General features: G+C 36.0%; 4 protein-coding genes across 6 annotated transcripts; 3 read left to right on the top strand and 1 right to left on the bottom strand.

Annotated features, from left to right (window-relative positions):
• Nucleotides 1-239: 239 nt before the first annotated feature.
• On the top strand, nucleotides 240-4,315 carry LOC129360723 (alpha-galactosidase A-like). Its single transcript, XM_055031105.1, has 7 exons — nucleotides 240-480; nucleotides 1,089-1,263; nucleotides 2,148-2,320; nucleotides 2,480-2,573; nucleotides 2,644-2,805; nucleotides 3,174-3,371; nucleotides 3,485-4,315. The coding sequence occupies exons 1-7, from the start codon at nucleotides 320-322 to the stop codon at nucleotides 3,779-3,781; spliced, it is 1,260 nt and encodes a 419-aa protein (XP_054887080.1). The 5' UTR covers nucleotides 240-319; the 3' UTR covers nucleotides 3,782-4,315.
• Nucleotides 4,316-4,365: 50 nt separating this feature from the next.
• On the bottom strand, nucleotides 4,366-7,166 carry LOC129360722 (60S ribosomal protein L36a). Its single transcript, XM_055031104.1, has 5 exons — nucleotides 7,068-7,166; nucleotides 6,405-6,510; nucleotides 5,275-5,342; nucleotides 5,069-5,191; nucleotides 4,366-4,446 (listed from the first exon to the last, which is right to left on the bottom strand). The coding sequence occupies exons 1-5, from the start codon at nucleotides 7,068-7,070 to the stop codon at nucleotides 4,426-4,428; spliced, it is 321 nt and encodes a 106-aa protein (XP_054887079.1). The 5' UTR covers nucleotides 7,071-7,166; the 3' UTR covers nucleotides 4,366-4,425.
• Nucleotides 7,167-8,226: 1,060 nt separating this feature from the next.
• LOC129360798 (tyrosine-protein kinase BTK-like) lies at nucleotides 8,227-19,589 on the top strand. Of its 3 annotated transcripts, none has more exons than XM_055031215.1 (19): nucleotides 8,227-8,301; nucleotides 11,293-11,348; nucleotides 11,524-11,682; nucleotides 11,781-11,885; nucleotides 13,401-13,482; nucleotides 13,644-13,775; nucleotides 13,870-13,931; nucleotides 14,007-14,194; nucleotides 14,459-14,521; nucleotides 14,687-14,741; nucleotides 14,838-14,917; nucleotides 15,216-15,343; nucleotides 16,677-16,748; nucleotides 17,597-17,768; nucleotides 17,872-18,091; nucleotides 18,247-18,311; nucleotides 18,403-18,521; nucleotides 18,905-19,062; nucleotides 19,141-19,589. In XM_055031215.1, the coding sequence occupies exons 3-19, from the start codon at nucleotides 11,542-11,544 to the stop codon at nucleotides 19,210-19,212; spliced, it is 1,914 nt and encodes a 637-aa protein (XP_054887190.1). In that variant the 5' UTR covers nucleotides 8,227-8,301; nucleotides 11,293-11,348; nucleotides 11,524-11,541; the 3' UTR covers nucleotides 19,213-19,589. The 3 variants fall into 3 exon arrangements, with proteins under 3 accessions (XP_054887190.1, XP_054887189.1, XP_054887191.1); XM_055031216.1 differs by lacking the exon at nucleotides 11,293-11,348 and adding an exon at nucleotides 8,376-8,437 and having other exon boundaries at nucleotides 8,259-8,301; XM_055031214.1 differs by lacking the exon at nucleotides 11,293-11,348.
• A 943-nt stretch (nucleotides 19,590-20,532) lies between these two features.
• On the top strand, nucleotides 20,533-24,064 carry LOC129360325 (mitochondrial import inner membrane translocase subunit Tim8 A). The gene is made up of 2 exons (XM_055030490.1): nucleotides 20,533-20,743; nucleotides 23,444-24,064. The coding sequence occupies exons 1-2, from the start codon at nucleotides 20,633-20,635 to the stop codon at nucleotides 23,603-23,605; spliced, it is 273 nt and encodes a 90-aa protein (XP_054886465.1). The 5' UTR covers nucleotides 20,533-20,632; the 3' UTR covers nucleotides 23,606-24,064.
• Nucleotides 24,065-24,264: the final 200 nt, after the last annotated feature.

Here is a 24,264-nt window from a genome sequence, read left to right as displayed (position 1 = left end):
GAGTATGAAGTTAGCTTCTGAAAATACCCCAGATAGTTATTGCAGTTACACCTGATTTGTCCTTTTTGTTATTTTTTATCATTTATAGCAATCACAAGTCATGTCACCTGACTTCTCACCTTTCCTGACTTTAACAGAGAGCTCTTCCTCATTTGTAGCGAAACGTTATTGGCCCACTGAAGGCGCATTTTGATCCTATTGGTCTGTCTGACTATCAATCAAGAAAAGGAGGCGGGACAACTGCGTTCCGAACGAGGAAATAACAAAAGCACCTTCCAGTAAGCGGTGTCGCTGCTAAAAGCTGCCTTTCTGGGTGAAAATGAGCAAAATGTTGTTGCTCCTCGTACTTTTGAGTTTCCTGAGTCCCGCAGCAGAAGCGCTGGACAACGGGCTGGCTCTGAAACCCACCATGGGCTGGTTGCACTGGGAGAGGTTCATGTGTAACACGGACTGTGACACAGACCCCGACAACTGCATCAGGTAGGAACGAGGAAGCAACTACTTGTTCCTTTAATTAGATTATAGATTAATTTGAACGATTCAAACATAATAAAGTTTCCTCATGGTGGTTATATTTCCCCACACTGATTTGATTGGATCAACAGGATGGTTGACATTTAAAATGTAAATACTTAGACTAGGCTAAAAGTTTCTGAAAAATGGTTAAATAAAAATAAAAAGCAGTTATTCACATTCAAGTTTCAACTGGATTTTGAACATAGAAACTATCTGAAGTTTCCACTTTTAATATCATTTTATTCATTATATTATCTAATCTATCAAACACATTATTCTCTCTATATTTTTGTCATGACTATCAATTCTATTTCATTTCATATATTTACTCATCTTTCCTTTTTGTAGCTCAAATATAAATAAATATTGCCACATTTTTATTCAGGAAGCAAGGCCCTAAATGTCAGTGCCTTGAATCTTGATAACTGTGTTACTTCATATGTGGCAGCATCCAGATACACTGTTATATATACAATGTGTTTTTGTTTTGGAGACATGTTTTCATCCCAATACCTCTCAGCACCTGAATCCTAACTGACAGCCCTGCCTATATCCTCCCGATGCCTTGGCAGTGAGCGTCTGTACATGCAGATGGCGGACATGATGGTGAAGGATGGCTGGAAAGAGGCCGGTTATGAGTACGTTTGTATCGACGACTGTTGGCCGTCCCACCAGCGAGACGCGCAAGGCCGTCTGCAGGCGGACCCCAAAAGATTCCCGGGAGGCATTAAAAAGTTAGCCGACTATGTGAGTTACTGCTATGATAAATAAACCACAAAGTGAAAATAATGGGATGTTTAATAGATTTGGGCTGCAGAATGACCACCATGTAAGTTTGTGATTGAGAAGCATGTCACAATCCTTTTAAAAAGTATTTTTATATCTTGAAATATTTCTGCATTTTATGCTACCACCATAAATTTTTGTTTCTTTCATTGGAGTTTTTGTAACATGAAGTTTTCTCTTCATAGAGTAATTGGTCTCTATAAATTCTCCCTAGGTGTGAGTGTGTGTGCATGGTTGTTTGTCCTGTCTGTCTCTGTGTTGCCCTGCGACAGACAGGCGACCTGTCCAGGGTGAACCCTGCCTCTCGCCCAGAACGTTAGCTGGAGATAGGCACCAGCACCCCTCCTGATCCCACTTGGGACCAGGGTGTTAGAAAATGGATGGATGGATGTATTTGTCCTTCCTAAGTCAATACTTTGTAGTATCATTCTTTGTACAACTGCAGGTGTTATACATTATATTTTTCTCTTGGTTTTATAAATTTCAGATGTTTTTGCCCATTCCTCTCAGTAAATGTCAGTTTGGATATAGCTCTGGCCTTTGCCTGGGGCATGTGTGTTGATCTGTACTGAACTTACTATTTAAAAACAGTAAGTATATGTTTAGTAAGTCTAGTATTTTTGTGCTTTGGGAGGTGAATCTTTGCCTCAGTCTCAAAATGTGTGCTTTTCTTACAGTATTGTCCCAATTTTAGTTCCATTCACCTTCGACTGAGCTCTGATCAGCTTTCGTATCCCTTCACTCTTCATTTAGCTGGAAGGGACAGCAAAGGCTTTTTGAGTTTTAAGCTGCGCAACACTGCCACCTGCTGGTTTGAACATCTCATTATGTTTTCCCTCATTCAGGTCCACTCGAAAGGCCTGAAGTTGGGTATTTATGCAGATGTGGGAGAAAAAACCTGCGCTGGATACCCTGGCAGTTTGGGTTATTATGAGACTGATGCTCAGACATTCGCAGACTGGGATGTGGACCTGCTTAAATTTGATGGGTGTAACTTGAAATGGACTTTGCTCGGAGGGTAAGAATTAATTTCAGGATTTAAGTTAATGTTCATTTAAATTGTAAGCTGTGTTGCCAAAGCATGCATGCCCATCCACTCCATTATTTAAAAATATAAGGAGATTGTGTCTATTTCTATCAGGTCATTCTGTTCTCTTCTTGCTTAATTTTTGGGTTTAGGCTACATAAAGATGTCAAAAGCTTTGAACAAAACTGGAAGAAGTATCCTATACTCCTGTGAGTGGCCTTTGTATGAATGGCCTTTCCAGAAGGTGAGGAAAATTCATCTTTCATATCCTTTTTAAGGTGTTTTAAAATATACTAGTTTTTCTCTGCCTCCAGCCAAACTACACCGCTATCCGTGAGACCTGCAACCACTGGCGCAACTTCAACGACGTGTTTGACTCGTGGAATTCGATCAAATCTATCCTGGACTGGACTGCTTCTCATCAGGACATCATTGTCCCCTCAGCTGGGCCCGGGGGCTGGAATGACCCCGACATGGTACTCAACACATCTTTCAATTTGATCCCAAAACATTCAAATACCAAGAAGTTTCTCTGTATCAGAACTTTTCTACTTCTGTTATTCAAAATTAACTTTTTTGTACATTTTGTACGAAAACAGTTCATTCTGAAAGGAGCTTAAAATAGGCATAAGTGAGGAAACTAAAATGTCATTCTCTAAGAATGATTTTGTGCAAAAAATGTAATGTACATGCTTTGTCTAACCCATAGGCCTGTCCTAGTTTGTTCAAGGGTGTATAATACATCACTTATAAAACAACAATATTGGGCTTGTTCATATCAGAGAATAAGCTTGTTCGTGCTTTTGTAAGTTTGCATATTTATGATACTGATCCATTTCTCCAGCTTGTAATTGGGAACTTTGGACTGAGTCATGACCAGCAGGAGTCTCAGATGGCGTTATGGGCCATCATGGCCGCCCCTCTGCTCATGTCTAATGATCTGCGGGACATCTGTCCTCGATCCAAGGAGCTGCTGCAGAACAGACGAATCATAGAAATCAGCCAGGACCCGCTGGGCAAGCAGGGACACCGCTCTGCCAAGGTGGGAGTAAAACTGACAGAAAACACAGATTTCAGCTTCATCTACTCATTCTCTGAACAGTTTTAGACATGAAATTATCTCTTGAAGGCCAATAAATCTGGCTTGTTTTGCAGGGAAATAGTTTTGAAGTTTGGGAGAGACCTCTATCTAAAAACCGCCTGGCTGTCGCCGTCCTCAACCTGCAGGAGATCGGTGGTCCTCGGGGGTTAAGCATGAGCAGCGTCCCTGGCTGGAAGGTCTGTGACCCCCAGTGCAACGTCACTCTAATCCTCCCCCAATATAAAGAGATGGGAGTGCAGACTAAAGAGAGCAAACTCATCTTAAAAGTAAACCCTTCTGGAACAGCTCTGCTGACAGTCACGCCAATCAGCAATGACTTTGGCAAGCTTCACTGGAAGAACACCAACTAAAGAACGTCAAATTGTTACTCTAAATCTCAGGTTTAATCAAGTTTCTAAAAATATTTTTTCTAGATTTTTGCTCTAAAGGTTTTAAACCATTCTTGACACTTTAATACATGACCATTTGTGATTCGCTGTATTGGTAAAGGGCTTTTCCTGCATCCGGATCAACTTAAATCAGCTCAGTTTTATTGTTTTTACACTTAACAGGTTATTTGAAGCCAATTTTTGTTTGTTTTTATTTTCTAGAGACCGACAAACCTTTGCAATGACTTTTGTTAAAAATCATGGTGGATTTCTGCAGACTCTCATAGCAACTTTTGAAACTAAAAGCAATTATGGGTAAACTTTTAAACTCAGTTTGTGATGTTTTTTTTTTTTTTTAACAAATTCTATTTAATAGAATAAATGTGATTCTCAAAGGTGTGTCCATTAATGTTCTGTATCAAACTGCATGAAGATCTCCAGATACAGAAATCTGAACTGATTTTATGAAAAGTTTCAATTTTTTTTCTTTTTAACATGTTTATACAAAAATTTCATTCTTCACATCTATAGTTCTCAAAGCATGAAAAGAAAGCACAAAATAAAAGTATGTTTCAACAAATTTATTGAAAATAGTGACAACTTCATCCAGAGGAATGGACCACAGCTTAAAACTGGATGACCTGGCCCTGTAAAAGGAAACGGAGGAAAATCTGAGTGAAAATGATGCTTCAAGATAAATGCTTCTTTCTGGTTAATAGCTACATAAAATTCAGTCCACTAAGGGTTTAAGTCCCACACACTTCTATCAGTAGGATTACACTTCACCCATTAATACAAAGTCAACACTTCCAGACATTTTCAGGCTTTTTAATGTTAGAACGAATCTGCAACTACAACTTTTTTGACCCGATAGTTGATGCTGCAATTTGAGACTGAAAGCTAAATGCAGCACTCAAGCCTTGTGAATTTTTCTACCAACATTCACACTCTACACACGTTAAATGCCATAATTTTTTTCTATAATACCCACTCAAAATAAATTATGCTCGATAACCAAGAAATTTGTGTTAAATATGTCATTCTAGCATTATGACTACAACAGAATGGCGTGTCTAACTGGAGTAATTAAGTTAAGCAATGCAGCACAAATTTAATAATCTATTATATTAGGATATTTCATCAACTTCTAACATTTTCATGAATTAATACTCTTATCCCTAGAGACACTGTACTGAGGAACAGTTACTGGCAAACTCTTATGTCTTGCATTGAATTGTAGCAAAAAACTCAATGATAGTTGCTTCGTACCTTTCTCTTCTTGTCACCACCCAACTCGAAGTGCTTGCATCTCTTGATGGCGAGCATTCTCTTGGATCTGCAGTTGGGCTCCACGCACTCAAGCCTCAATACGATCTTCTTTGTCGTTTTAGCCTGAAAGAGGTATTGTAGTTCAGTCACAGCTTTCACATGTATTTAGCCCTTTAAATAAAATTACAAGGGAAGGTTGGCGTTACCTTTTTACGGAAAATCGGCTTTGTTTGCCCACCGTACCCGCTCTGCTTTCTGTCGTATCTCCTCTTACCTGCAGAACAGTTTGAGAGTTCAGGGAAAGCACAACAGTTACAATATAAAACAATCTATAAAAGTATCCACACAGCTTAAACTTATTCACATTTGTATTCAATCAATTGTGGAACCTCATTTTGCTGGAACTGCAGTCTCGAGTAAATCTACAAACGCTCTGCTTTCAAATCTTCCCACAGATGCTCAATCGAATTAAACTTTCTGTGGACCGTTTTAATCTACAAAGATACTATCAAATATTCCACTTTAGATCTGGTTGGTTGTTTTAAATTGTTGTTCTGTAGCAAGGTGAACATCCATCCCAGTCAATGTCTTTTACAGCGTTAGCTACGACTGTTTGCATGTCAGTTCACCTAGTTTTGGTCTTACCTGAACAGAGAATTTTCCCAAGTTCCCACAGGTAAATTCTTATATAAAAGCTCAGTTTTAAATCTCTGCAGCTCCATAGTTACTGTTCACAAAACAGCAGTGAATAATTAGCATAAATTAGCATAAAATGAGATCAAATTAGATTAAATTTCACAACTTGAACTGTTAGTTTAGTTTTGCTTAAATTCCAAATTTGCATAAAAATAAAAAAATGGAGCATTTAATTTGTTAACGGATTAAATCTGTGGAATAATCTGTCAAAAGAAACACAGGCGAGTAGAAAATCCAGTGCTATCAAGATGTAGAATATTTTCACTCACTTTAGTGCTGCATCACCACATAGGAATCTTTCTTAGATTATTGCCTGTTTTGTGTTAAAAAAGGAGTAGAGGAGTAGGAGCTTATGTAAAACTTTTCTTCCTTCCACACCTTTTCATTCGAAACTAGTTCATATGAAGTGACATGTTAATTTTTAAACTAATATGGTAACTTTACTTGGGAACATCAGAGCAAACTAGTCAAATACAAATGACTTTCGTTTTGTTAATCTTTTTACTATTACAATGCATTACATACATTTCCAGCAAAATACGCTTATGTTGTTCTTTTATGACCAAACATGAAAAGGTTCAAGGACTGTGAATATTTTATACAAAGAACTGCATCAGATCTATGTGGAGAAATTATTTACCCTGCGCATAGAGGGAATCCTTTCCCTTCTTGTACTGGGTCACCTTGTGGGGTTGGTGCTTTTTGCACTTTTTGCAGTAAGTCCTGCGGGTCTTCGGGACGTTCACCTAAATGGCAACACAGAGCATGTATTAGGTAACATACTTCAAGTCTGAGACAAATTATAGCCTTGAAAGCCACATAGTTAGCCTTGACGTTAATTGACAACTGAATAACGATATAATTATGTAAACAACGTGAAACTAAAGCCTTAAAAAAAACACTTTCCTTGTTGGACATACTGTGCTAATCAAGCTAGCTGTTAGCTCTGATAGCATGGTTGCTTTGGGATATTAAAACATCGCAAACATGTGCGGTTCAGTTCCTGTAAACGTGACACAATGCCGTTTTGAATGAATATTTCAGCTACACCATATTCACCCACACTAAGTTCAACATTTGAGGAGAATGGAAGAAGCTAACAGCGGCTCTTCATTGCTAACAGTAACGTTCCTATTTATCTCAATATAACAACATAAATCCGAAACAAAACTGCCAATACAGCCACTATAACATTTATCGAAAAACTGTAACCACATTTGAACTAAAGAAAGTACGACGTGATGCTTTAAATAGCAGGATTGATGTTGATTTTATTAAATGTATTGGTGTAGTCGTTTCATACCATGGTTGCGACCCGATGAGGAGGAAAAAGAGGAAGGACGAGGCCGGAAGCGGTTGTTGAAGTCGATCTCAGCGGAGAATAGCGGCGTGTTCTGCCCCCTAGCGGTGTTGCGTGTCATAATTCGGATTCAGTGTGACCCTATCAGAATAGGGCTTGTTTGCAATGTATCTTGAAATTACATATTGCTGAAATTTGGTTTTACAAAGATAACTGAACTGAATTGAATTTTATTTTATTGATTAGATTTCACTACTTTTGAAAGATCTGTCCATCAATTGTATATCTCAAAGTGAGCTGCATATTTGAAATTATAGTTGTTATAAGCAAGGGCTGTGTTTGGTTCTTGAGTCGTCTTTCTCAGTATTACGACTCAGTGGTAATTTCTCTTAATGAATGAAGTAATAATTTAAAACTTAGGACGTTCTTGCTGTGAGACATCAACTATGCAGTTCTGTAAAATTGAGCAAGCTGTTGAATAGTAAGAAAAAATAAAATTGTAAATGTTAATAAAACAGCAAAAGTCCACAAAGGGTAAAGAAATTACAACACAATACAATTTGTATACAGTAAATCCATGAGCATGTTTTCACTTTTTTTGTCAAAATAAGCCTAATTTTGTTGAATATGATTGACAGGTGAAAGCAATAAAAAGGGTAAAACATCCAAGAGGGTGAATAATTGTTATAGCCACCATAACCAGTTTGTTTTATGAATGTCTCTCCAGGCAAACTGTTAGTTATACTAAAATGGTTTTGCTCCATCCTTTTCATTTAATACAAGTAAACTACATCACTTTTACTAACCACTCTATGTGGTCATTATTAAGTTTATTAAAAACTTAATAATGATCACTTTTACTAACCACTCTATGTGGACAGTAAAAGTGATCATTATTAAGTTTTTATTTCTTCCTCTCTAAACAGTTTCAAATTGTCATTGGACTGAACAAGAAAACTTGTCAGCCAAAAGTGCTACTGCATGCTGCAGCTAAATATGGGGCTCTGAATAATGTTTAACCCGCCTCAAACTTATCACCAAAACTGTCCAGAAGGTTGATATAAAAATGAGCAGGAAGAAAAAGAGGAAGTAAGCGGAGCCGATTCCTCTCTGTGGGTGTGTTTTAACTTCTTGCATCACAGACTATCACACATTTTATGAAGAGCAAGCAGAAGCTTCATGTCAGTTTTTAGGTGCGCTGTGTTTGTCTGATGCTTTGCTGTTTTCAGGTGCAGGGGTAAGTGACCACACTGATTAAAACACTGCGCTGTGAGATCAGTCTGTATTTTCAGCCATTTCTACTTTGAAAAGGTGTGAATTCTCAAGAGGTCTGAAGATAGAGCTGGTCGTGTGCTTAACTAGCCCTGAAACTCGTACGTATATATGCAAATTTTAAAATTGATCGCATTAGAACTGCTGAAGCACATTCCAGATTAATTATGATAATTATTCTTATGTTTGTGAAATGTATGTTCATGCAGCTACATCTGCTGATGAATAAAGAGATTAAGTTGATCAGATAGTTTCATGTGGTTAGAGACTTAAGCTAAATTCTGCCAAGAGTAACATTTGTAGACATTTCACAGATCAACTCAAACTGGTGACTGAAAGCATTTTGTCTCGTCTATATTTGCTCACTGGAATTTTTTTTTTCTAAAATTCCCAGTAAGGATTATCTATGAGGAAACACCAGGGAAAAGGGCATCTTGGGACATTCCTGTTTAACAAAGTGTTTTAAGCTTTGGCTCTGTTTTCTGGCATTTATTATTATTTATTTAAAACTTTCAAACTGATTGTTTCCTACAGTTTAATTCCTCGTGACCAAAACTTGATGGACGTTGAGCTAAAACTGCCAATGCTATGTGTTTTATTTGAAAAGAATGTGAGCATATATGGATATTTATTTACTCTGTCAAGGTCTAAGGCTCACATTGTGCATTTAAATTATGCAAATTACCGTTTTTACAGCAATGCCAGGTAGAAGTGCTGCAGGGTATCGGGTTTCTTCTCCCTTCATATTTCAGTGTAACCCTGATGCAACTTCCCTCTTTAGTTTGCCTGTGTCAGCCACCATGAGTCTACTCTCTTTAAAAAAGACAAAAATAAGCCCCTTTTTTTTTGGTAGCAATAGTGCATATCAAATTCTAACTTATAGTTTAAAATGTTAAAATGTTACAGGGAACATGGACCAGAATCAGATTATCTGAGCTCCCAGCTAAGAGATGTGAAAAAACAATGGTGGTGGCGAATGAGGAATGGGTAACAATGTTTCTCAGAATGGGGAACATCGCTCTCCGACTATGACGGCACAAACAAGGCTAACGAGTGTTGTCGCTGTTGTGTTAAGAAATGTCACCGTTCTAGTGATAGCAGGGAGCGACTGAAGCTTCTTGTAGAGTTACTGTTCCAGTTCAGATGATAAAAGGAAGTGCTCACAGGCCCAAAATAGGTTTAGACTGAACTGCAAACACATCTGACAGAGACTCACTCACTGTGAGCTTTCAGCTGTGTGATGAAAACCTGAGGCTGGCACTGGTGACACTAACTGTGTTTCAAGAAAAAAAGGGGTCTATGGATGCGGTACCACCTCTGGTTCTGCAACAATTTCATCCAAAGCAATCTTTACAACACACAGACTCAGCCTTTAGCAGAACATTTATTACATTTTGATCAATTATCAAGTAACAACTAATTTTTTTCTACAATTCTATAACAAGTAACCCAAATTTAGATTACATAAAACAACATCTTATATTTTCTATAATATAAAAGTGTTATTTCTCTGAGCTCTTCGTACAAAGTATATACCAAGAGCTTTTGAAATGCTAAAATAACAAGTTAGCATTTCTAGTTTTGGAGGTGAAACTTTCAGTTTCTGTGTTACAAGGTGGCAAAAAACAAACAACAGCTGCCATAAACTGAAATGACACTCTGGTTAATTTGCCTGTGTATCTTTAATCTGTTTCTCTGACACACAGTAAATGTGTGGCAGAGAAAGGTCGCTTTGGGATACTTTATACGAGGTAATCCAGGTGAACACGTTTCATACTTCTCCAAATTTCGAGAACTTTATTGAGATAAAGTTCTGGATCTTTGAGTCTTATGTTCCTAATTTGAAGCTCATTTGTTTGTTTGGGGGGGTGAGGGGGGGGTTTGTTAGTTTTTCTTGTGAAAAACAGATAAGCAGACATTTAAATTTGGTATGATTTTCTTATCATATTTAAAAATAACACGGAAACATAAGGGAAGTTTACTTATTTAACATCGTTTCCCCTCTGGGTAATTCAAAATGCTTAACAAAGGACCAGTGGTGAGAAGCAAACAAATCAAAAAGATTGCGAACAAATAAGAAAAGTACCAAATGACCCATTTCTTTATCTAATTCCTATCAACCATCGCCTTTTGTGACTGTCAAAGCCATTTTTTCCCCTGTTCTATTTGTTTAACCCATTCTGTCAAAAATGCTCAACTGAAGGGTGGATGGTGGCAGAATATGAGAAAACAGGCCAGTTTTGTGTGTGTATTAGTTATAAAATGCTTGTATTACTTTAAATTTTAAGTTTGTCCAAACCATCACAGGACAACACGGAGTCAAACAGGACCGACAACCACACTCATTCTCATACCTAAGGGCAATTTAGAGAGACGAATTAACCTGACAGTCATGTTTTTTGGAGGAAGATCCAAAGAAAACCCAGGCATGTATGAGGAAAATACATGCAGAAAGTCCATAAAACCCTGGACCTTCTTAATGTAAGACAACAGTGCTTTGTATTACTGCTTTCTAATGAGAAAATCTTCTATGCACTTCTATGCACCTCAAACATGCTGTCTCACGTTGGTTTTTGCCACAAAATCAACAAAGGTGAACAAGAACATTTCTAAAATCACGATGACTTCGAATTAAAAAACCCCAAAACCTTCCTCCCTAATATAGGCATTGATGTCACGACGGGAAGTATACGGTTGACTAGCGCAAACTGTTATCTGGAAAATTACTAAAGCAACCATGGTACATTTATTTGGGGGGGTTAGATTGCAAATTCCCACAGCTAGTCATATTTTACATCTCTGCCACATTGTCACAGCTGAGGAAAACAGATATGCCAAAGGGGGAAATGCTGGAAACAAAGGGAGCTGCTTGCACGAAATGCAGAGTTTATGCAAACAAACTTTTAATCAGTCACTGATATGCAGTCATGACAAAAGACTCTTTCTTGCTTTGCAGATCTATGGTCTGTCATCTGTTACAGCAGCATTGCTTTGACTGTGAAAAAAGAGCAGGTACTCAAACATTTAGTGGGAGGAACTGGAACAAATGTATTAGTAACATAAGACCCAGTGGTGAAGGGTATGACTTATAACACAAAAAGAGACCGCGGTCAAAGAGTCAAGTTGCTGTTTCACTCCGTTCTGCTACCATAAAATGATTAACCATCGATCACTTGTCTCTTTGCAGATCAAGCGAAACTGAATCATGTCAGACAATCTAATGGAAGAAATCTTCATCAAACGATCTCAGCAGAAGAAAAAGACCTCTCCCCTAAACTACAAGGAGAGGTGGTTCATTCTCACCCAGGAAAAAATAGCCTACTATGACTTTGACTCTGAAAAAGGGGTGTGTACCTAAAGACAAACTGAGCTACATTTAACATTATTTTGGGTGGTAACCTTAAATCTGCATTTTTTTTTTTTTGTCTTCTATTTGTTGAGCAGAAGCGGAAAGGTTTAAAAGGGGCAGTGGACCTAGAGAAGATTAAGTGTGTGGAGACGGTCCAACCAGAACCCAATGCCCCACTGGAGCGCATGTACGCTTTCCAGGTAGATCTTTTCTCAACATACTCTTCAGAAATAAGCTCAAATATAAAGTTCACTGGGTTTAATTTCTAACTTCTTTAATTCAACAGCTTAAAACTGTTGGATTATCAAGTTATAATCACCTGCATTCACAATGCATCACAACAATTTTAATTTGTTTTTTTTCTTTCCAAACTAAAACTGCAAATGTCTGATTTTGTGAAAGTCCATTCTTAAGAAGTGAAACTGTTTCAGATAACATGGGGATTTCAGAAGCAGTCCAGGTGCCACTGTTTGTTAAGTAATGAAAGTAATATATCCTTGATGATATAAGCCATCAAGGAAATCAAAAAGTTCATGCCTTTAATATCTCACATGATAAGTAAAGCACATTAGAAATATTCTCCAAAAAAATTATTCACAATTTCTGTTTTAAATGTCCTATTCTTATCTTCTTTTAGTTTAATTTAACTGACAAATTGTTTTCATTAAGAAAAAAGTAATCAGTTTGTTTTATATTTTCTCACACGAAAAAAATTTCTGTTTTGAAGCTGGAAAAAGGTACCGACAAATCCGTAGAAGTTTAAAATTTAATCTAGGACCTAGGACACCAAAATCCAAGATGGCTGCCTTAATATTAAACATTGTGATATTTATAAAAGAATTACATGTTTCTATGCATCTCATTAAATCAGTCCAGCGTACCAAACTTTTTTCAATAAACGTGTCTCTACAGGTTTTGCCACTCTTTTGTGCCCAATCACCACTATTTTATCAATTTCCTACTTCCATTTCATATCCATAACCAAACCAGTTCATATCCATGCTAATGCCATTAGAAATTACTTTCATTGTAGCTATTGATTTTATGATTTTCATCGCAATATCAAAAAATGCTCGAATCAAACATATAATGTAACAAATGTAAATAATCTATATTACACTCTTTTGGTTCTGATCCAGGTTGCACCACTTGACTCTTATTATGACACCTTATCAAACTGAATAAATAATAATTACATCTATTAAGGGAAGCAGTTATCCAAACCAACCTGACTGTATGTGAAAATATAATTGTTCCCCTTGTTAGATTAGGAATAAAAATGTGATTGGCAACCTGTTTGGAGAGCTGCCATCAAATTCACAAGTCACATTCAGAATGATTACTGTTCACTTAACAGAAATTTCTCTGACAAAAGGAAGTGGGTCAAAAAAGCAAGACATCATGTTCCTATCTAAAAAAACCAGCTGAGAAACAAAGATTATGACACATATCAGCCTGAAAAGGGTTGCACTACTGCTTTTTGAACCTGTCACTGGAAGATAATTAGAATTACATGAGATGTAAATGGTACCCAGTACAAATAGGCACCAGCATATATTTATCCAATGACATCCAAAGCAGTTTTTTAAACCTTTCAAATTTATGAATATCCTGTTTTATCAGGGTAGTTTTAAAAACATTCCAAAGTTCTGCTATTGGTACTGGAGGCAGATTTTGAGAGCAGTACTCTTAATTGATTCTGTCTTTTTCCACAGATCATTTATGATGAAGGGCCGTTGTACATCTTCGCAAAAACTGACGACATCCGAGCATCATGGATAAAGAGGCTAAAAGAATGTGAGTAAAACAGATTTAGACTTCAATGTTGCGTTCATCTCATAAACTTTGGTGTATTTATCTCAACATCTTGTGTGACAGAGAAGTTGGATGTCCATGCAAATGCTGATTTGATGTAAATGTGCTGTGCATGAATTCATGCGTCCTAATGTTGCTCATAGTGGTCCGCTTCAACAAAGATCTGATGCAGAAGTATCATCCCTGTTTCTGGGTGGATGGGGTGTGGCTTTGCTGCCAGCAGGAAGTTAAACAAGCTATGGGCTGCAAAGTTCTGGAAAGTTCTGCTAAAAATGGTAAGAACGACACTTATGTCAGGGTTGAATATGAAGTTGAATCAAAACATGGATTTTTGAAGTTTTAAATCATTGATGCATTCATTAACAACAGGTTTTAAATCTTCACCGAGTCGACGAATGTCCAGAAAACCACTTCCTCCAACCCCAACAGAAGTATGGCCAGTTCATTTAGATTCATATTATAGACCCGTTTGTTCTGAATTTACCAAACACCTAAAATTGTTTCAGGAAAAACATGGTCGCCCTTTGCCTCCAGAACCACCTGAGCCTCCAGCACAGTCTGCAAGCATGACTGTAGTAGCTGAGTACGATTACACACCAATGACTCCCCAGGACCTGGAGTTGAGGAAGGACGAGGAGTACACCATCCTGGAGAGGTCCGACCCCAACTGGTGGAAAGCCAGAGACAAATACGGGTGAGACAGCTTTAATACAGCAAAGCAAAACAATACAGATTTGCAGTAATGGATTTACACAAAAATATATTAATCCTAAGTGTTTTCATTCTTTGGGTCATAAGAATATGAAATAGGAACCCTTTGCACCACGATGAGTGAAAAAGAAAAAGGAACAACCTCAAAATATCTGAATCCTTTGAACTTTAAAAATAAAATGCATTATGCTTCCAAAGATATATTTTTTGATGATTTGACACTTTTCTGGACATCTTTTTTCTGCAGGAAAGAAGGCTACATACCAAGTAATTATGTGGTGGAATCAGAAAAAGGGCTTGAAAGATTTGAGTGAGTTCAAAAATACTGTTCTGCCCACAAATTGGTGTTTGATATTGTACATGTCTCTATTTTATTAGAGAGTCATTTTAATTATTTGAATTATCTTAATTTTATTGTGCAACTTCATCGCTTATAGTCCATTCTTCTAGTAGAGTAAAGTGTTTATTTTCACAGCTGGTACTGCAAAAACATGAATCGGAGTCAAGCAGAGCAGCTTTTAAAATCTGAGGTAAACACAATACTGCTTGATTTATCTGTCCTCCCTGTAAACTGAAATGACAACTGTAAGAAGTTTTAAAATTATGAAATGGGTTTCCCTTCCCAGAACAAAGATGGAGGTTTCCTCATACGAGACTCAAGCAAAGCCGGGAAATACACTGTGTCTCTGCTCACCAAAGGTGGCGTGTAAGTAACCTCACTGGGTTAAACACTACTGCCATTTATGTAGTTCATCTCCTGGCTCCACTCATGCATGAACTTATGAAAAGAAGAACTGTGCATACTGAAAGCGGAAACTGCAGACCACAGAGGGACGGAGATGTAAATTATTCATGCAAAACTTGGGCTAATCTATGTCCAGAATTATTATTTTTTTGTTAATCTCACTCTGAAGCCAACTGTGGATAACAGTGAGGAGATATTAACTGCACAGCCATAAATAAGACATGCCTGGCTTCATGTGATATTCTCTTTTTCTCTACAGGGAAACAGGTGGAAGCTGCAGACATTATAACATCTGCACAACCCCGCAGGGCCAGTTTTACCTGGCAGAAAAGCATCATTTCAATACTATCCCAGAGCTGATCAACTATCACCAGCACAACGCAGCAGGTCAATACTACATCTGGTCACTGTGACAGCCAACATAACTCCTTTTACAAGCTGCAAATATCCTTACCTGACATTTATTGCAAAAAGAAAAAAAATATTAATATTTTCCTGATTAATTTCAGGTTATTTATTTTTTTTGTGGCCTTACCTGTTGGTTCTCATTACAATCAAACAAGCACAGTTTTAAAAATGTGCTACAAAAATCTGAACGTGGAAGCAGTTTTGATTGTAACAGCAAATGGAGGAATTACAAGACATTCCTCATTTATGCAACACAAGGCATACGTTTAATGCCATAACTCCAACAGAGTGCAACCATATATATGGTCTTGGTTGGTTTATTTATAAACAAAATTTGCAGGATTGTCTAGAAATTAGACAAACAAGATTTTTTTAGTATTTGATCCACTAACCTACAATTATGAAATCAATAAGGAGAAAATAGGCCAATTCTACAGTATGTTTGATAGAAGGAACTCTAGAACTGGATTGTTTCACTTGCCTCCAAACATTTGTTGAGAACTGCGATGCCCTTTTCCATCTGTCTTGAGAATCAAACATATAGTAGTTTTATAATTCTCTAAATTTAATTCTTGTTAAGTTTATTACATTTCTTATTTTTATTTTTCTTCTGTAGAAAGGCTCAAGGTCATATAATGTGTTACTATGACATTATTTTGTCAGATCTTATTTGACAGAATGTACTTGAACCTAAAAAGGCACAAGTGTCTAAAGTAGATAAACAAGATATGTGAGGAAGGAAGAAAACCATCAGTTTTGGCTGTATAATATATTAATGTAGTTCAAAATGTTGAACTACATTAATTTCTGCAAATCATTGCAGAAATTATAAATAAGTTTTAAATTTGCTATACATTTTTGCTATACATCTAAAATATAGTCAGTATTACTGAGACTAGAACTGGGCAGCAGAATCAGGAAGCTGACATGACCATAAAACATGTCTCTCCTATGATTCTGCATGTTCATACAAACATATTTGTTTACCTCGATAACTCGGTTGCAAAGTCCCTCTCGGTGCAGCTGCAGGTTTAATTTGCTAAAGCTTATTACTCTTACTAGATACTGACATACATAGGATGATATGTTTTTTTTAGCCAAAAAAGACTCTCTATATTTCAGTTTAATTTATTTATATACTGTAGGTCACAGCCAATGTTCAGGTCCGATAATGGGGATAGTTTAAGATACAGAAAATAAAAAAAATGCTGATTCAAGATAAGCTGTACAGGAAAATCAGCAGACTTTACGCACACTTATATGCACCTCTTTTTGACTTGCCAATGTGGTTTTGTTTTTTTCCAATCACCAGGTATGGTCAGCAGGCTGAAGCACATTGTATCCAATCGGGCACGACCTCCATCCACAGCAGGATTGGGTTACGGTAAGAGCATATTTGAACTACAGTCAATCAAACTTTCAAATATTGTTGTTCTCTATCAAGACATAACAGTTCCCCTAATTAATTTGTTAAAGCTGAAGGTATGACGACACATTTTTTTTCTAATTGAAAAGTGTTGAAATTAAATCTGCTGTGTATTCTAAAAATAAAAATAAACACTTCTGAAGCACTTTTATAAGACACAAGACATATTTAGGAGCCTTATAATAGAGTTTCCTAAATTAGTCTTGCGTGAAAATGGCTGATGCCACTGGGGCACTGTGTGATATGAGAAACTTTTGACAAGACTAAACTTCCTTCTCTTTGTGTTGCACTTAAAGGCTTGTATTTTGTGCAATTTTAAGTATAAGATTGTCTTAAAAAACTGAAGCCAAAGACAAACTGGGCATTCTGAAATAACCAAAAAACAGTAATGTCCAAACTTTAAGGGAACAGTCTATACCTTTCATACTTGCTTAAGTTATTCTCTACAGAATAATTTGTTTGTTTTTAAGTTAATTGTCTCACAGTGTATCCACATTTTATTCAGAGTTTGGATTTTCCAAGTTCACAAAATAAGAATGTGTATGCATTTAATGGTAGTAAATGTGGGGGAGTTTAATATTACAGTATTAGTTTGTCATGAAATAAAAAGAGAAAAATTGAAAATATTTTAAATGGAGTTATAGCTACTGTCTTTATGCCAATTAGCTGTTTAATCTTACATCTTTTGGTCAAGCTGACTCATTGTTTTCACACAATTCTGCAAGGGAGCTATAAAGCTTGTCAAATTTACTTCTTAACTTCTGCTTCCAAGTTTCAAGCACTGAAATGCATCTTACTTTCTTCAGGTGTTTGGGAGATCGACCCTCGTGATCTAACATTCATCAAAGAGCTGGGAAATGGCCAGTTTGGAGTGGTGAAGTATGGGAAGTGGCAGGGCCAGCATGATGTGGCCATTAAGATGATTAAAGAGGGCTCCATGTCTGAGGATGATTTTATAGAAGAAGCCAAAATCATGATGTAAGGCTACAGAACTTATGTGTCAAATGAGGAAAGCATAAATGCATTGAAAAAAAAACGAAAAAAAAACTACTTAACTTTCTTCTAATTTTTCTCAAATAAGGAAGCTTCGCCATGAGAATTTGGTGCAGCTGTATGGCGTCTGCACCAAACAAAGACCTATTTATATTGTGACTGAGTTCCTTGCAAATGGCTGCCTTCTGACATACCTAAAAGAAGGCCTGAAGCAGCATCCAACAACCGTCCAGCTTCTTGAGATGTGTAAAGACGTATCAGAGGGCATGGCCTATCTTGAAGTACAGCAGTACATCCACAGAGACCTGGTGAGCAACAAGGACATCCTATTAATAAACAGTAGCAAAAAATCTCAATCAATTCCAATTAGGGACTGGATAACCTCTGGTTTGGTATTACATGATAAGGCTAGAAGTTTAATGATTATGCTTGATCCACAATGTGTTGTTTGTTTTATCTTTAGGCTGCCAGGAACTGTCTAGTAGATGCTAATGGCACAGTCAAAGTGACTGACTTTGGTCTGTCAAGGTAAAGCGTTAATGTGTAACAAAATTGAAAAAAATAAAATAGGCATGTGAGTGTACAATGCTGTGTTAAAAATCCTTTCCCATGCCCCTAGATATGTTTTGGATGATGAGTACACAAGCTCAGCAGGCTCAAAGTTCCCAGTTCGCTGGTCACCTCCAGAAGTACTGCTTTACTGCAAATTCAGCAGCAAGTCTGACATCTGGGCCTACGGTGAGGAAATGCAGCTGTTTATTTCTTCTTATTTACTGCCAATGAAATTACAAGAATGGTAGTTTTAAACTTTAAAGGTGAACTTTATCTGTTTATAAATTTTGCAAACTTTATGGACTTTGTGTCTGATTATGACAGTATCTGGTGCAGTGTTTAAACATAAAACACCAAGGCCAATATGCTAGTTTTCCATTTGAATTAAGCAATTTTACAACCACAGACAAAAAAATTCTGAAAACTGTCAGGTACTAAGCAGACAACAAACTTTAGTGGACATTCAGAAAGCCTGGAAAGAGGTGATAAATGATAATGACTCAAGACTTATGCAAAGCATCTTTTCTGAGTGGTTTCAGCTCTTTAAACATTTCTTTGTTCTTCATCAGGCGTTTTAATGTGGGAGGTGTACACTCTGGGGAAGCTTCCATATGAACGCCTCAACAACACGGAAATAGTGGATCAGGTGTCCCGAGGCCTGCGCCTTTTCCGTCCACAGCTGGCCAATGAAAAGGTCTACAGCATCATGACAAGCTGTTGGTCTGATGTAAGCTCTTTTCCTCTCACATTCAGAAAATACTGACATGAAAAGCGTTAACAATCAATGTTTGCCTTTGTTGTACAGAAAGCAGATGAGAGACCCACCTTTCAGGAGCTGGCACTGACTGTTCAGGATTTGCTGTATGAACTCCAATAGACCAGAGAATAATTTATGTAACACAAAAAAACTTCTCTGATCCCCGTAGAAAAGCTCCTCATGGATCCCTGAAGACAAAGCATCGTTAATACAATTGAAACCTTCAATGTGGGAGTGAGCAGCATTTTAAGGCTTATCTAGAATGTGAATAGGTTTAATGCAAATGTCACTTTTAGTCACTAGCTTTCTCATCACATTAATAAAAATGCAATCCTATGAATCCTATTTAGATTTTTTTTATATTATACTGAAGGTTGCTCAATTAAAGCATGATATTTTTGTTTCTTGTACTCTGAAATCATTGCAAACACCTTTGTATGTGAAAATAACCTTTGTAAGCTAATATGTGTTGCACAAATAAACACCAAGTAAGAAGGGCTTGCAAATGTATGAAATACAAATATCAGCAATTTTCAGTTTATATTCAATCTATTTGCACAAGCATTTTTAAACAAAGCAGATGTTTTTATAGAAAAATATCTGGAAGCATTACTGGTCTTAAAAACATTCCTCCTTTATCCATCCATTGCTTTCCTCCAATAAAGCTAATAAAATACCACAAAAAGCATAAATATTCAAATACCATACAGTAAATGGTATAATTAATACATACTTTATGTTTCTTAAACAAAGACAAAGTTTATAAATATTTTTAACAGCAATGATATATTCAGTATTCTATACATTAATCTATAACGTAGCTTGTAAGATATAAGTAATTAACTGATCATAATATCTCACGTAATATAAAATAATGTCATCAGACAAACAGAAAAATATCAATTTATGTGCAAATTCTAATCATTTAAAGACTAGAATGAAAAATTTAACAGAAATAAAAAACTTAATGACAAAATCACAAAAATTAAAAGGTGGCAACTTTCTAAGTCAATTTACTTCAAAATAGAAATATGAAATTAATACTTACAGCATTAAGTTAATATTAACACTGTGTTCTACTTTACCCTGTTAAGAGAGAGTAAAGTGAAAGTAAAAAGCAATGTATTAAAACTACTCCTTTTTTCAAAAAATTTACTCAAGCAAATGTATCAAATTACTATCTACCTGTGGTTGTAATTTCAAGCTAAGAAAGGTTTATAAAAACATACTGAACGTCTTTTATAAATATAATATAATATAATATATAATAATATAATATATAATATATAATATAATATAATATAATATAAATAATATATATAATATAATATAATATAATATATATAATATAATATAATATACTTATGGGGCTTCATGAAGTTACGTATACGTGACCTTCTGCTACAAAAACGCGCTTCGTGATTGGCTGAACGACTTCCGGCTTCCCGTTGTTCATATCCACACGTGAAGGTCAGCAAAAAACAGCCTCTCCGCGTTTATAATTAGAATAAATATCGGAACTTCGACGTTTTTTGCCGACATGGACGGCCAAGGAGCTTCAGCGGACCCTCAGCTTCAACATTTCATCGAAATCGAGTCTCAGAAACAGAGATTTCAGCAGCTGGTGCATCAGATGACTGAGGTTTGCTGGGTAAGAGAGGAGCACAGTTCAGCATGTTGATTTTTTTTAATCAACTTCTTTACGATAGGGACTTGTGCAGTTGCTGCAGCTATAGACAGATGGTGCGCTTGTTGTAAACATGCAATAATTTCCTTCAGTAAATTTCCTAATAAACTGATGGCTGGACAAATTGTTCATTATAGACATTTGTGAAACTTAGACGCCGCTTCTCAGCTTAATTTTATTTTCACGTAATTACTTTCCGTCTGCGCTGCATGGACCTTAATTAAGAAGATTGTCTATATTTATTTTCCCACTGTAAAATAAATTTAGGGCGCTAACTCGGCTGACTAAAAACAAACAAAAAAACAGCGTAAATACAAAACTTTTTGATTGAACATAATATAAGTAAATGTTTTGCTTATAAATGACAACATATGGTTTTCTCGACGCAACCTGCAAGTATAATAAAAAGTATAAAACGCCGCTGGACCTAAATGCTTATTCGAAACGTCACATTACGTCACAACCAGTGCCACGAGCTGTTTTAAGCTTCAATTCAATTCAGTAATACTTTATTAATACCAAATGGAAATTAAATGTTGAAACTTATATCACCCAAGGTTCCAGAGTCGGTTTAGAGACTGATGGCTGTAGTTAGGAACAATCTCCTGTAGCAAACTGTGCTACAGCGTATTTAAAGAAGCCTCTGACTGACGATACTGTGCTGTTGTAGAGCAGAATCATAAAGGGGTTGCCCAAAATTTTCTTGATTTTTATTATTATTATAAAGAATCGATATTTGAAGCACTTTTATGAGCTATAATTTAGTCTCTTATGTTTATTAGCTTTTTAATGGAGTTTCTGCATTTTGTTCATGTGTGAAAACTCTTGCTGCAGCCAGCCAGGTCTTTGTGATATGAGACTTTTTGTTTGGTTTGTAATTTTGTGTATATATTGTGTATAAGCAATATTTAGAAAAATACTAATACAATATAAATATTAGGGCTGGAACAATTCCTGTAATGATTAGAGTACCTCGATTATTAAAATTCCTCGAGGAAAACTTGCCTGTCTCGAAGCTTCCTTCATTAATGTTTTATTATTTTCTCCACCCCCATCAACCTCCATCTTACGTTCGTTCATTGCCCCCCTCAACTCCCCCACCATCTTTTAAAAAAACTTTAAATAACTCTTATACACACAGACATTAGACATTAATGTTGACATTAATTTTAAGTTTTTAATCTGCAGATTAATTGTAAAAATAATTGATTGATTGCTTGATTGCTAAAATATTTGTTTACAACACCCTTTAGAAATATTAATGCTAACATACAATACTAAGAAACTTTTTTTTATTGATCGTTTTGCTTTACATTTTTACCCCCTTATTAATTTATTTTATGATTGCTTCTTAGTATTGTTGCCTCCTGCATAATAGTCACATTATTGAGATTTTATTACTGAGATTTACCATGGTGATCTGAATGGTAAAGCACCACTAATAATATCTACCCAAACTGAAAAAAATCCACTTAATTTATGTTCTTTTAACAATCCTTCTCACTAATGAGGAACAAAAAATCATCTAAAAGCTTGTGCTTTGTACTAGGGATAAATAGAAGATAAGAAAAGTGAACAGCATTATTGGCTTTCCTTTAACTGACTGACTGATGTGTTGTAATTACACGTGTAGGCCTCTGGGTGGCAGTGAAAGGGATACAAAGTTTCATCTGCACCACTTTTTGTTTTTCTGTTTGTGTGGTTTAAAATATTGAGCTAAGTTGTCTTAAACTCCAGAACTAGCTTTTATTTAAACTCAAATAGTTTTGTAGTTGTAATAAAATCAAATATCTGTGAAGCACAAATACTTTTATTGCATTCATTTTTTATGTGAAAGTATTATTTGAGTTTTGGCTTATTTTTAGTAATCTGCATCTGGAATGAAATTTAACATGCTTTGCTGGTAGTACATAGTACTCCGTATAGTACATATGTTAATATAAAGCTGATCAAACCTTTTGCAGTTTATCAAACTAATTTAGGTACAAAAGATTTTGAATATCTGTCCATTTATTTCTCATTAGATTGTTTTATGCTTGTGCTTAAATTATTTAAAAAGATAAAAATCTATTCATAAACGTGACTCTGACACCACAAGTGGCTCTTTATGCTCTCCAATGACTCCTAATAAGATTGAATGAAAATAATAAAAAACACAAAAAATCTTCAAATATTGATATAACAAGTGTGTTTTTTTATTATTAATAATTTAACAAAACAGAATGAGGCTAAAAAGTATCAGTAATGTTTTTCAGTCCATTTGTCTTACTAAGTTGGAACCTTTGTGCTTTTCTAAATATGTATACTTCCACTTTTTGTGAATGTTTCATTTTTTTCTCTCTTTCAGAAATAAAGTAGAAGTAAACATTCTGTACAAATAACAACACATTAGATACTTATGAAAGATTACAAGTATTTTTTTCTGGATGGTCTTGTAACATTTGCATCTCCAAAAGTTTTATTTTTTCTAAATTGAGAGCTTTACAAGGGAGATTCCTGGCTTAAACAGTATGTAAAATCTGTGTGTGTGCATGCATCTTGTCTCTTTAATCTAAACTAGGTTTTCCTGTAGTAAAATAGAATAGTGAAGTATTTCCCTCTGTATGTTTGATGTAAATCAGTCTCGAAAATGTTTCTTCTCATAGTTTGTGTGTGTGTCTTTAGGAAAAGTGCATGGATAAACCGGGACCCAAGCTGGATTCCAGGACTGAAGTCTGTTTCGTTAACTGCGTGGAGCGATTTATAGACACCAGCCAGTTCATCCTGAACAGATTGGAACAGACTCAGAAGAGCAGGGGAGGATTCTCTGAGACGATGTTGGATTAAAAACTGTAACTGGAAGTTTTATAGAAAAAAAAAGTTTAAAAAAATCAATCAAACAAACAAAAAAACATGCTCATGCTGTTTGGTCCAAATACAGCAGTCTGTACAGTAAGCTGAAGAGTCCAGTCAACTGGGAAACAACCACAACAAGTGTTACCTTGAAAATAAGTGCCTGACGTCTAAACCATGTACAGACCTGGGTAAAAGTTTAGGGTTGTGTTTTGTGACTACAGGAAGACGAGTGTTGAGGTGGTGGTTTGTTGCTGACTGTCAGCTTTTTGAATTCATGTTCAGATGGTGACGTTTGATTATGATGAGATGTTTTTCAGATACATGGACCAAAAATCTCTATCTGAAAAACATGGATTTTTCAGAACATGGATTTTTGTAACAACTTCTTGACCGAAGATCAGTACTCAAAAGACTGGACTGTAAATATGCAATAAACAAAATGCCAAATAAGTATGTGCATCCTTTTTAAAATGCTTGAACAATGTATGTAAGAAGTCTGCACATCTTGTCTAAATTTCCTATTTTTTTGTGATGTAAGAGAGATCATTTCAAAGCTAATCTTTATCTGGTAAAGCCACAGTTTTTTGTTGATTTGTCTAGGTGATTTTTTTCATTATTATTATTATTCTAAAAGATGAAGTTCTTCCACT

The sequence above is a fragment of the Poeciliopsis prolifica genome, unplaced genomic scaffold, assembly GCF_027474105.1.
Source record: "Poeciliopsis prolifica strain line A6 unplaced genomic scaffold, Auburn_PproV2 SCAFFOLD006, whole genome shotgun sequence".
NCBI lineage: Eukaryota > Metazoa > Chordata > Actinopteri > Cyprinodontiformes > Poeciliidae > Poeciliopsis > Poeciliopsis prolifica.
The sequence above is the reverse complement of the archived record's forward strand: the minus strand, read 5'-3'. Positions and strand labels throughout refer to the sequence as shown.